The 13051-nt window shown below is 54.3% G+C and overlaps 1 protein-coding gene across 1 annotated transcript; it reads left to right on the top strand.

Moving 5' to 3' along the window:
* Window positions 1-492: 492 nt before the first annotated feature.
* On the top strand, window positions 493-11883 carry mpp2a (MAGUK p55 scaffold protein 2a; the record flags this gene model as incomplete). Its single annotated transcript, XM_084437601.1, has 12 exons — window positions 493-523; window positions 710-810; window positions 7760-7912; window positions 8151-8306; window positions 8893-9120; window positions 9232-9363; window positions 10063-10165; window positions 10354-10422; window positions 10569-10730; window positions 10987-11189; window positions 11341-11469; window positions 11707-11883. 12 exons carry the CDS (start codon window positions 493-495, stop codon window positions 11881-11883), a joined length of 1644 nt encoding a protein of 547 aa, XP_084293727.1.
* Between the last annotated feature and the right edge of the window lie 1168 nt (window positions 11884-13051).

Here is a 13051-nt window from a genome sequence, read left to right as displayed (position 1 = left end):
GTTTGAATTAGCCAGATGCCCCCTCCCTCTCCCGATATCCCCCTCCTTGACTCCCTCCCTCCGTCTCAAAATAGCTACCCGGTTAGGACCTCTCTGCTCCTCTCTCTCTATCTCTCTCTCTCTCTCTCTTTTAAAGTTTCCTTTCTCTCTCTTACAATGCCATCCTGATAAAAACGTCAGGTGTACGACCCTTCGTCTTCACCTCAACACAGTTCTCTCTCTCTCTCTCTGTCTCTCCCTCTGTCTGTCTCTCTCTCTCTGTCTCTCCCTCTGTCTGTCTCTCTCTCTGTCTCTCTGTCTCTCCCTCTGTCTTTCTCTCTCTGTCACTCTCTCTGTCTCTCCCTCTGTCTCTCTGTCTCTCCCTGTCTTTCTCTCTCTGTCTCTCTGTCTCTCCCGGTGTCTTTCTCTCTCTGTCTCTTTCTCTCCCTCTGTCTTTCTCTCTCTCTCTCTCTGTCACACCCACAGCTGAGGCAGTCCAACTGAAGCTCCAACATGCCTGTGGCATCTACCAGTACGGAACCTGGTGAGTTTCCTCTCCTCCTCTCCTTCTCTCCTCCTCTCCTCCTCTCCTCTCCTTCTTCTTCTCTCCTCTCCTCTCCTCTCATTATTCTCTCCTCTCTCCTCTCCTCTCCATCTAACCCCGTATACTGTGTGTGTGTGTGTGTGTGTGTGTGTGTGTGTGTGTGTGTGTGTGTGTGTGTGTCTTCAGCGGTACAGCAGGTTCTGGACACCCTGAGTGACAGCACCAGCTCCACCACCGCCAACGACCTGGACCTCATCTTCCTCAAAGGCATCATGGAGAGCCCTGTGGTGAGAGACACACACACACACACACACACACACACTATGTTTTAACCTTTATTTCAACAGGCAAGTCAATTAAGAACAGATTCTTATTAAGGCGGTCTGAGTAGTGACCACAGCCAATCAAAATACATCAACAATAACGATGGTTACGTATTGTAACCCTAGTTCTATGAGTGGAGCGGAGCCCCACAGGGCTAGCTCCTATTGGCTAGCGAAACCCAGCTAGCTACATTGACTGAAGAAAAAAACATACACGCACCTGTGTCCAACCAGGTCCGGTGCACCACTGTATAAGCGGGCTACGCCCGCACATCTGCTCCTAACCGAAATTTTCAGCGAGCAGACTGCGGGGTCAGCAAGTCTGTTCCCTGTGGGGCTCCGCTCCACTCATAGAACTAGGGTTACAATACGTAACCATCGTTCTATTTCGTGGAGCTCCGCCCCACAGGGCTAGCTCCTATTGGCATAAGCGGAGCTACACGACCGCACCATACACTCTTGCTGGCCCCAGAAAGGGAAAACCAGTCAGGACACAAGCCAGGGCTCCAAGGCGAGACCATACTAACAGTTGATCCGACCCAAGCACTGGCCCCATCCCGCCACACTCAGTCTATCACAGCCGAGGGCAAGGAGAGGCACGTGGGGCGAGAGCTGGACCAAAGCGGTTACTCCGTAACAAGCCCGTCCCAGCCTCACACATAAACAGGAGCGGAACGTCACTAGACGGGCCTGCTCCTACCTTAGCCGAACCGGTGAGACCTGAGTGAGTCACGTCTGCTTTCCTAGCAGGAAAAGACCCCGCGGCTCAAACCGGTTCTCCAGTAGCGGCGAGACCTGCCGTGGTCAATTCTGACTCTTTCACAGAAGACCCGGCGACTCGAGCCGAACACCTACATGAAAAAATCCTGTCTAACGCTGGCTCGCACCGGCGGCTGTGTTTAGCACAGATGACGCCACAGAGACAGAGGACATGGATAAAAGGTAATAACGGACAAAAGGAGACGGGGACGACCAAGTCGCCGCCGCACAGATGTCCTCCACTGACACACCATTGAACAGGGCAACTGACGTGGCCACACCCCTTGTGGAGTGTGCCCGAACAGCACCAGGCAGAGGACGACCCGCAGTCACGTAAGACTGGGCGATGCCCTCACAGACCCAATGGGAGAGACGCTGTTTCGACAACGGAGAACCCACCTTCCCTGGGCCGTGGCAAACCAACAACTGGGGGGTGGTGCGGACCGCAGCCGTGCGCTGGACGTAACACGTCAACGCACGCACAGGACACAACAAATGCAGGCGGGCCTCTTCCTCGCTCGCATGAGGTGGAGGATAGAAGGCTCCCAGCTCCAAATCCCGTGCCCTATAGGCGCCCCGGACCACCTTCGGAACGAAAGATGGATCCGTGCGCAACACAGCTTTGCTCCCATCACCCGTGATGAGAAAAACTGTCAACGCCCTCAGATCACTGACCCGCTTGCCCGACGTCAGAGCAAGGAGCAGCGCGGTCTTAATCGATAGCCACTTGAGAGATATCCGCTCCATTGGTTCGAACGGCGCTTTACATAGCGCATCCAGAACCAAGAGCAAATCCCAAGGCGGCGCCGCAGCCTTACGCACAGGGCGAAGACGGCGCGTGCCGGCCAGGAAGCGTTTAACCAGGGGATGCCCGAAAACCGTAGTTTTGGCGAACCCCTCATGGCATGCGGAAATAGCACACGCATACACCTTGATAGTGGATGCTGCCAAACCGCCACCATGATCCATCAGGTGCTGAAGGAATTCCAAAATCGCCTCGACCGAGCATGACTCGGGAGCGAAGTCCCTTTCCTCACACCAACGCGCAAAAGCAGCCCATTTGCCAGAGTAAACCAAGGCAGTGGAAGCCGCGCGCGCGCTCTGAATTGTACAGATCACGGCCGGAGAGAGTCCCCTATCAGACAATCTCCGCCGTTCAAGAGCCAGGCCACCAGCGGCCGTCCCAAGACTGGAGGTGCGCAAATTGAGCCCTCCGCCTGGGACAGAGCGTTCGGCCAATGAGGGATGTGCCACGGTTCTACAGTAGTCATGGCCATCACTTCTGCATACCATCTCGCCCAGTGGCGGTCCGGCGCTATCAGTATCACTGATGCACCCTCTGACCGCACCCTGGCCAACAATGGTAAAATCAGCCCCATCGGCGGGAAAGCATACAGCAGCGCCCCCGGCCAGGGGGCATGCGCGAACGCATCCACGCCCAGCGGAGGCTGGTCCTGCTGTCTCAGAGAGAACCAGAGGGGACACTTCGCGTTCTCTCTCGAAGCAAAGAGATCCACCCCTGCTCTGCCGAACCGGGTCCAGAGCTGAGCCACTATCTGAGGATGTAGGCTCCACTCGTCCGGGTGAGGCCCGCCCCGAGACATCAGGTCCGCCCCGACGTTCAGACGGCCGGCAATGTGCCGCGCTGTCAGTGACCGGAGATTGACATGAGCCCATCGCCACAGCGTTACCGCCAGACGGTGAAGCGCTGGCGAGCGGACTCCCCCTTGTCGGTTGATGTAAGCTACTGTGGTCTGGTTGTCTGACCGCACCAGCACATCGCGCCCCTGTACCAGGTGTACAAAGTGGCGCAATGCCAGTAGCACCGTCTCCAACTCCAGGAGGTTGATGTGGCGCCGTTCTCCGACGGCCCACAAACCACCTACGGCCTGGGACAGACATGTACCACCCCAGCCGCTTAGAGACGCGTCTGTGAAGACAGCGACGTGAGCCGACACCCTGCCTATTGGAACACCGTGCGCTATTACGCGCCGGTCCCTCCAATAGTCGAGGTCTGCTGACAACGACCCCGGCATCCGCACAAGGCGCCGTCTGTGCCTCACAGGGTCCAGACGAAGCCGCGCGAACCATCTCTGCACGCACCTCATGTGAAGAAGGCCCAGTGACACTACCACATGGGCGGCTGCCATGAGACCCAGAAGGCGCATGATCGACAGAACCGCGATCTTTCGAGAAGGACGGCAAACACTGAGACTCTTCTCCAGTGTTTCCCTCCTTGAATCGGATAGCCGTGCTCTCATGGCGCTCGTGTCCAGATTGATACCTAGGTAAACAATCTGACGGGCCGGCCACAGAGCACTCTTCTCCCAGTTGATTGCAAACCCCAGGTCGGTGAGATGCCGCACCACCGTGGCGGTATGCATCAGAGCCAACAAAGGCGACGGAGCCAGTACCAGCAGGTCGTCCAGGTACGCCAGGATCCTGATGCCCTGCCGGCGCAGTGGCCTCAACGCCGCCTCCACACAATTGGAGAAGGTTCTGGGGGCGAGCGCATATCCAAACGGGAGTCTGGTATATTCGTACGCCACACCCAGGTAGGCGAAACGCATCAACTTCCGATGCCGATGAGCTATCGGTATGTGGAAGTAAGCGTCCTTGAGGTCTATGCTGGTGCAAAAATCGCCGGGAAGGAATGCCTCCAGCATTTGTCGCACCGTAAGCATATGGAACTTCAGATTCGCCACCGTTTTGTTGAAAAGGCGGAGGTCCAAAATTGGCCTCACGCCCCCCGTCTTCTTTGGCACGAGGAAGTAGCGGGAATAAAATCCCTCGTCCCTCTGGCCTGACGGGACCACAGTTACCGCTCCCTTCGCCATCAGTTCTGCAATCTCTGCTGACAGAGCGGCAGCCTGAGCGGGACGCGGTATCACTGTCTCCACTACGCCCGTGAAGGGCGGCAGGGGGCAACAAAACTGAATGAGATACCCTTCCCGTAGAACACGCTGCAACCAGCTGTCCAGGAGACATCTCTCCTGCCAGACTGTGAAGCGGTTGGAAAGAGGTTGTGCCGGAGATCGCGGGAACAGATCGAGGAACCTGCCATAGTTCAATTTGGCCCTGACCGCCACCGGACAGCTGAGAAACTCTGCTGTCCTGGCCCAAGGCGGGCCACCCTCGAAAGGGAGATGAAAAATCCCCATTGGAAGTTCCATGTCCCTGAACAGCGCGAGGATGAATGGCATTCCTGTCAAGAAGCACTTCATTCACAAAAAGAGGAAGTGAGCCGACCCCGTCCGCATTGCTAACAAGCCGCCGTTGCTCATCCCATTGAGAGAAAACGGCGGAGTGTTGCAATGCGGGAAGCCCCGCCTTCTCATTTGCATGATCTGTCAAGGTGCCGTCTTTCGCAGACCGACTAGACGGGACATGAGAGGCGGGCAGTGATTTCGCGCCAACATCACACAAAGCGGCCAGGCGAAAACCATGCGACTGGTGCACGTTGTGAGATGAAGTGTGGATATCAGACACCATAGGCCTGCTCCTTTTAGTTAAAGGCCGAGCGTTGGTATCACACACACTGACGGAGCGACGCCTCGGCTGCTCATGAAAATAGCCAGCCGAGGCAGTAAACACGGAAGTATTCTCACTGACCGGTGAGCGTGAAAACTCTCTACCTGTCGAACACACAGGGAGAGGCTCGAACGCTCGGCCCGAATGAACGAACGCCGTCTGGGGGTCTAGCGCATCTTTTTCGCCGCTAAACCCCGCCAGCGGTCGGTCCCGAGAAAACTCCGAACAGGGCAGTAGCCTACAGCCATAGCACTTGGCCTGGGCGCACACATCCCCTCTGTTAAAAACCCAAACGGTCTGTTTAGAACAGGGGCGGCGAGACCTGCCGTGGTCAAATCTGACTTTCTCACAGAGGACCCGGCGGCTCTAGCCGAATATATTACATTCGCTGAACCGGCGAGAGCTGCGCGCGTCACGTCTGCTCTCTTTGCAGGAAAAAACTCCGCGGCTCGAGTCGGTTTTTCAGCTGCGGCGAGACCTGCCATGGTCAATTCCGACTTTTTCACGGAAGACCCGGTGGCTCTAGCCGAATACATCACATCAGCTGAGCCGGCGAGCCCTGCGTGAGTCACGTCTGCTTTAGCAGGAAAAGACTCCGCGGCTCGAGCCGGTCTTCCAGCTGCGGCGAGACCTGCCGTGGTCAATTCTGACTCTTTCACAGAAGACCCAGCGGCTCTAGCCGAGAACATTACAGTAGTTGAAAAGGGAGGAGATGCGGACTGCACATTACAACCAGCTTGATAACGTTGCATCGTGTTTGCTTTATTGAACAGGGAAACTTGCTCACCGCCGCTCTTAACAGAGCGTGGTGTGGGCACAACACAGTCACGCATCTCCACGCACCGTCAATAGGTGCGCCTCTTCCTACCCCAAGCCGGAGGCGGAGCGGTGGGCGCGCTTGAAGACGCCGGACCGGTCCCGGCACCCTGGGCGGGGTAGGCAGGGGGAGGTCGCGGGGGAGGAGCCGCGTGCGCAGTCCAGGAGCCCGGGCGAGCCGGTCCATGGGCCGTAGCGGGGCGGGACCCCGTGGCAGGTTGTTTAGCCTTGTGTGTCCGCCGGCGCTTGCTCCCAGTCGCGGCAGCATCAGCCGGAGCACGCGGACGTGCCGGCACACTGCGCTCCCCCGGAGCAGCGAGGTGGCGAGCGAGGAGGAGCCGGTCCTGCTCCTGGCTGCGACACTGCTCAAGGATGTTAGACACAGCCGCCCCAAACAACCCCTCCCTACTGACCGGTGAGTTGAGGAGGACACTCTTGTTTTCCTCGCGCAGACGAGTCAGGGAGAGCCATAGGTGGCGCTGCTGCACCACCGACGTGGCCATCACTCCACCCAGACAGGAGGCGGAGATTCTCACAAGCTGAGCAACGGCTCCGGCGGCTTCGGCCATCTCCGCTCTCCTGTCTTCATCCATAGAGGGTGGGGTTTGCTCCGTAGCTAGCTGGCCGATGTAAATGGCCAGCATAGCAATGGAGGAGGAGGCAGCCACGGCCTGCGCGGAGAGAACCTCGTCTGCCTCGGAGAGCTCTTCCTCATCATCCGTAGGCGCGAGGGAGGTAATCGGGGCCGCCGGTTGTTGCGGGGGCGCGCCGATGTCCTCGCCGACCAGCTGGACCAGACCTTCAGTCTCCAGCGGCGGCGGAGCGAAGAAATGCGCCCGGAGCATCCTCTCCATGGGGTCCAGGAGGGCGCAGATCTCGCAGGCGGGGGACGGAGCCAGACCCGCTCTGGCGTGCTGCGGCCCCAGACAGCGGAAGCAGAGGTGGTGTCCCACGTCGCTGTAGCGGGAGCCGCAGACACAGAAACGATCCGGCGGATCAATCGGCGCCGGCAGGGGGTCATCTGAGGACGCCGCCAGCTCCGCTTGGGTCCGCTGAGTAGACATCTTCTTATCTTCTCCAGTAGCAATGCGAGCTGAAAATTTCGAAGGAGCAGATGTGCGGGCGTAGCCCGCTTATACAGTGGTGCACCGGACCTGGTTGGACACAGGTGCGTGTATGTTTATTTCTTCAGTCAATGTAGCTAGCTGGGTTTCGCTAGCCAATAGGAGCTAGCCCTGTGGGGCGGAGCTCCACGAAATAGAACAACTAATCACAGACACAAAATACATCAACAATAACAACTAATCACAGACACAAAATACATCAACAATAGCATCCAAACATCAACACATATACAACAATAATAACAACCAAACGAAAGCACACAAAGACACAAACAAGCAAATAACGGAGAGTAATGGGGAATATGGGGAGAGGATACAGGAAGGTTAGGGGTCGTGTGTGTGTGTGTGTGTGTGTGTGTGTGTGTGTGTGTGTGTGCGTGTGCACGTGTGTGTATGTGTGTGTGTGCGCACGTGTATGAAAACATGAGATAGCCAAATCTTGGCAGTGTTTCAGGTGCCACACTCCTCTGGTCTGGTGTGAGACAGAGCCCAGGTTCAGGCCTGGCCAGAACAACTGCTTTAGACTGTAGTGATCAGCTGGTCTGCTTGGAACTTCACAGGGACAGAAAACAGGAAATCTAATCAGTTTGACCAGAAGGTTCTGCCTCTGATTTTAACGTTAGATGTGTGTACTGTCTGTGTGCGTGCGTGTGTGTGTGTGTGTGTGTGTGTGTGTCTTCCAGGAGCTAGAGAGTCTGGAGGAGACCAGGTTGGAGGCAGTGAGAGACAACAACGTGGAGCTGGTTCAGGAGATCCTGCGAGACCTCAGCCCCTTCACACACTGTAGCACCACCGCCGCCGAGCTGGCGAGCATCCTCAACGAACCTCACTTCCAGGTACACACACACACACACACACACACACACACATACTGTACACACACGGGCAGCTGTTCACACAAACACAAACACACAACGCTGACTACATGTGGCTCTTGCTTTGCCCCGCCACTGCTTTATTCAAACACACCCCGATCCTGATTTTTTCGGGGAAAGACTTTGTGTGAAGTATACTTTACTGCTTTTAAAGTCAGTCTATCAATCACGATTGTCCTCGTTGTTGATTGGTTGTCAGTCCCTGCTGGAGACCCATGATTCGGTGGCTTCTCAGACCTGTGAGAGCCCGCCCCCCAGCCCGTGCGCCTACATGGACCCGCCCACTGCCGAGCAGCCCGTCCCCCCCGACGCCATCAGGATGGTGGGCATCCGCAAGGTGGCTGGAGAACACCTGGTAACGACCTACAGTACAACAACTCTCCCAAACCACCCTCATCCAGCCCTACCTGCCAAACCTCGCCCCCTACCTATCACACCGTGTAGCTGGACAGGACAGGCCTCTATGTCATATTCCATATATTTGATTCCTCATGCGTGTGCCGCAAATACATATTACTGAACAGGCCTGCCGGGCCCAGGCCCAGGGGCCCCACGAGCTCAGGGGGCCCTTTGCATTTCATGTCTCATAGTCTTCAATAACAGCATTCAATAACTCAAAAATAAAATTCAGCTGAAAAACTGAAGCAATAGCCTAAACATTCACTTTGAAGACGTCACAAGAACTAACTATCATGATACCTGTAGTTTTTAAGTGAGTGTTTATCTATAGTACTTTAGAGGGGTTGAGTACTTCATGCAATATGGGCCCTTCAACTCTTTTTGGGGCGAAATCCAAAAAGCAGGTCCTCCCCAAAGAGTTGAGGTCCCTCAAGTCAAAACTGAAAATTTAGATAAATGAAATGGTTGGGGGCCCCGTTACGTGTCTGTGCCCAGGGACCCATCATTTCATAATCCATCTATGGTGTTGCCGTGATCGCCAGGGCGTGACGTTCCGCGTGGAGGCGGGGGAGCTGGTGATCGCCAGGATCCTGCACGGCGGCATGATCGACAAGCAGGGTCTGCTGCACGTGGGCGACGTCATCAAGGAGGTGAACGGGCGCCCGGTGCGCGAGGACGCGCGCGTGCTGCAGGAGGTGCTACAGGACGCCAGCGGCAGCGTGGTGCTCAAGATCCTCCCCAGCTACCAGGAGCCTCATCTCCTCAGACAGGTACCTGGACACACACACACACACACTCACACATACACAATCAAAAAGGCTCCCTCTACCTGCTCCTACTTTCCTCTATCTGTCTCTACTGATTTGTACCTGTCTCCCCAGGTGTTCTACAAGTGTCACTTTGAGTACGACCCAGCCAATGACAACCTGATCCCCTGCAAGGAGGCGGGCCTGAAGTTCTGCACAGGTGACATCCTGCAGATCGTCAACCAGGACGACCTCAACTGGTGGCAGGTGAGTGTTTAGCTGAATCCCAATCTGAGTGCGCAAACCGCACTTGCGGCCTGAGGCCTGAGCACTTAATTGACGTGAGCTGGAAGGGCCAGAGGGTACAGGGCCGTGAATTAAATGGGACAGCACTTGCCAAGCCAGTTTTGCTCAATGCCCCTCCCACTTCGTTTTCATTGGCTGCCGCGTCCCTCCGACGCAGAGGCTGCTCTGACGCTCCCCTCAGCTCTCCGCTCGGCTCTGCAAATTGACTGATTGACGTCTGTTTTAATTTAATAATAATTAAAAAATTATGTTGGGTGGGATATGTTTGTAGCATGTGGATTTCAAGATAAATGTTGTGTTATCTGCAAATGTCATCATTTATGTGTGATGCACTCGGATCATGACTCGGATGCACTCAAGCACCGTGTCACATGAGACGCGGTGGGCTGTGGGTATTTTCTGCTCCTAAGTCCGTGAAATTGCGGACTTTCGGTAAGTGCGGTTAAAGTGCGCAAAATGGCGGCAGTGGCGCACTTGTGGACCTAGCAATTCCGTTTTGGTACTACCCTGAGCCCTTGTGGACTTAGCAGGAACGCGCATGTAAGGCCACAAGGCCGCGAGTGCTCTGCACTTTCGCCTAAGTGCGCGATTTGGGATTCAGCTTTTATGTATGTGTGTGTGTGTGTGTGTTACGTGTTGCTGACAGTGTGTCGCCCCCAGGCCCGTCGTGTGGAGGGGGGCAGTGCAGGGCTGATCCCCAGTCAGCTGCTGGAGGAGAAGAGGAAGGCGTTTGTGAAGAGAGATGTGGAGCTGCCTCCTGCAGGTACAGAGGCTGCTACCTAACTTTACACACTTACCTTAACACGTAAACATACGCTCAACTGTTGTTTTATACATAATTCGAGAGTCAACTCTATTTACTCCGATATCAACTGACAGCGCCTATCCTGCGGCGTGTGTGTGTGCGTGCGTGTCTGTGTGTGTGTGTGGGGGGGGGGGGGCGGGGTACAGGAACTCTGTGTAGCGGAGTCGGTGGAAAGAAGAAGAAGAAGATTATGTATGTGACTACCAGGAATGCAGGTGGGTCTCTTGTTTACATGTTCTGAGACTGGGAATTTACCCATAATGCTATTTCCATACCTGGATACACCTGTCACCAATTCATAATCCCCTCCCTTATCCTCTCTCTCTCTCTCTCTCTCTCTCTCTCTCTCTCTCTCTCTCAGAGTTTGACAGACATGAGTTGTTGATCTATGAGGAAGTTGCCAAGGTCCCTCCCTTCCGGAGGAAGACATTGGTTTTGATTGGTGCTCAAGGGGTGGGTAGGCGGAGCCTGAAGAACAAGTTACTGTTGAAGGATCCACAACACTTTGGAACTACTATACCCCGTAAGTACAGTACTACTACTAACTGAGTGACTAACTGACTCTAGATAACTCTAACTCACTGAATTACTATTATCCCATTAACTAAACAACTTAATAAACACTCACCCCTTGTGAGTGGAAATAACATGAATGCCGATGTATGCTCTCATTTATCTCATCTATCTTACCTGTGGAAGCAAGCTGCTCACTAGGGTTAGCGACTGCTAACTTGGGTTAAACACTGCTAACTAGCTACCTCTAACTACCTGCTATGCAGACACGTCAAAGAAGCCCAAGTCAGGCGAGCGCGAGAGCCAGATGTACGCCTTCACCTCTCGCAGCAAGATGGAGGCGGACATCAAGAACGGCCGCTACCTCGAGCACGGCGAGTACGACGGCAACCTGTACGGAACCAAGATGGACTCCATTCACGAGGTGGTGGAGGCCGGGCGCATCTGCGTACTCGACGCCAACCCACAGGTGACAGAAACTGAAGACACGAGAGTTTAGAGGTGGAGTCTGTGGTTTGAAAGTGTTGTGTATTTGCATGAATTGATGTATGCATGTATTCTGTCTGTCTGCCTGTCTGTTTGTACCTGTGTGCGTGTGTGTGTGTGTGTGCTCTCTCCAGGCTCTGAAGGTGCTGCGAACGTCAGAGTTCCTTCCGTATGTGGTGTTTATCGAGGCTCCCGACTTTGAGGTCCTGAAAGCCATGAACAGCTCTGCCGTCGAGGCTGGGGTGGTCAGCAAGCTACTGACGGTGAGACAAACAAATTACAGTAAAATAGGTGTGTGTGTGTGTGTGTGTGTGTGTGTGTGTGTGTGTGTGTGTGTGTGTGCATGTGTGCGTGTGTGTGTGTGTGTGTGTGTATGCGTGTGTGTGTGTGTGTGTGTGTGTGTGTGTGTGTGTGTGTGTGTGTGTGTGTGTGTGTGTGTGCGTGCTTTCCCACAGCATCTCTTACACTTACAGTAACCAGTCCTCTGTCTCCCCCTGAAGGATGTTGAGCTGAAGCGCACCGTGGACGAAAGTGCCCGGATCCAGCAGGCCTACGGACACTACTTCGACCTGACCATCATCAATGACAACCTGGACGAAAGCTACGGCACACTCAAGAGCTCCATGGAGACAGTTACCAAGAGCCAGCAGTGGGTCCCTGTCACCTGGGTGTTCTAGAGGCGGAGGGAGGGGACAGGAGGAGTAGGGGGAGGAGAGGAGAGGAAGGGAGGGGGCAGGAGGCGAAGTAGGGGGAGGAGAGGAGAGGAGAGGAAGGGAGGGGACAGGAGAAGTAGGGGGAGGAGAGGAGAGGAGAGGAGAGGAGAGGAAGGGAGGGGACAGGAGGAGAAATAGGGGGAGGAGAGGAGTGGAAGGGAGGGGACAGGAGGAGAAGTAGGGGGAGGAGAGGAGAGGATGGGAGAGGAGAGGAAGGGAGGGGATCCGTACCAAGATCTAGACAAGGAGGGTGAGGTAGGGGGTGAAGAGCAGAGAAGAATAGGAGGAGAGAGAAGAGGAGGAGGAGGGAGTATTATGGAGGAGGAAAGAGGTGGCCCAAAGCCAGCAGTGCTCTCTTTTAGAGGCAGAGGGGAGGGGCAGGAGATGTGAAAATAGGGGGGGTGGGTCTTTTAGTGATGATACAGGAGGGACCTCATGTCTCAAACAACCCAGACGGCAGTCTGAAATATGGGGAGTACATCTGGGCATCTGATGAACAACAAGGACTCGTTTACATGTTTACATCCCTTGTCAAAAGCACATTCACAGGCCATCTTACCTTATCATACCACTAAACATTATCTCAACGTTATTCTTGTAAAGGGTTGGGGACCAGCTTTCCTTCTGTCCAAATTCTATTTTACTATAACATTCTATTTTGTACGGGTTGTTAAGTTTTAGACACTTTTGTGAGTTTCTTTTGTATGATTTCTAGAACCTCTGACATAATACTCTCTCGTAGTTACATGGTGTTGGCGTACAACCTAGACATGTCCACTAGAAGAGTATCATAGAACTACAGTATGATAGGATATTGACAAACATCTGTTGTCCCCTGATAATCGTGTACCTTTGCTTTCATACCCACCAAACCTACTGTAACATCAGTCATTTGTGTCTGATCAGAAGCTTAATGATTGTCAATGTTTCTTTTTATATATAAAAGGTGACATGAGGTACAGTACACTGACACACATGAAGAGCTTTCTAGTGGAGGGTCAGTCAGTCTTCAACATTCATGGCAGCTATCTTTTCTTAATTGCATGCATTTTAACATGAATTTTAGATCTCACTATGTTTTATACCAGTGTAAGAGAGACCTTGTTCTCTTTGGAATGTGGACCATTCAAAT

The sequence above is a fragment of the Borostomias antarcticus genome, assembly GCF_949987555.1.
Source record: "Borostomias antarcticus genome assembly, chromosome: 5".
NCBI classification, from domain to species: domain Eukaryota; kingdom Metazoa; phylum Chordata; class Actinopteri; order Stomiiformes; family Stomiidae; genus Borostomias; species Borostomias antarcticus.
The sequence above is the reverse complement of the archived record's forward strand: the minus strand, read 5'-3'. Positions and strand labels throughout refer to the sequence as shown.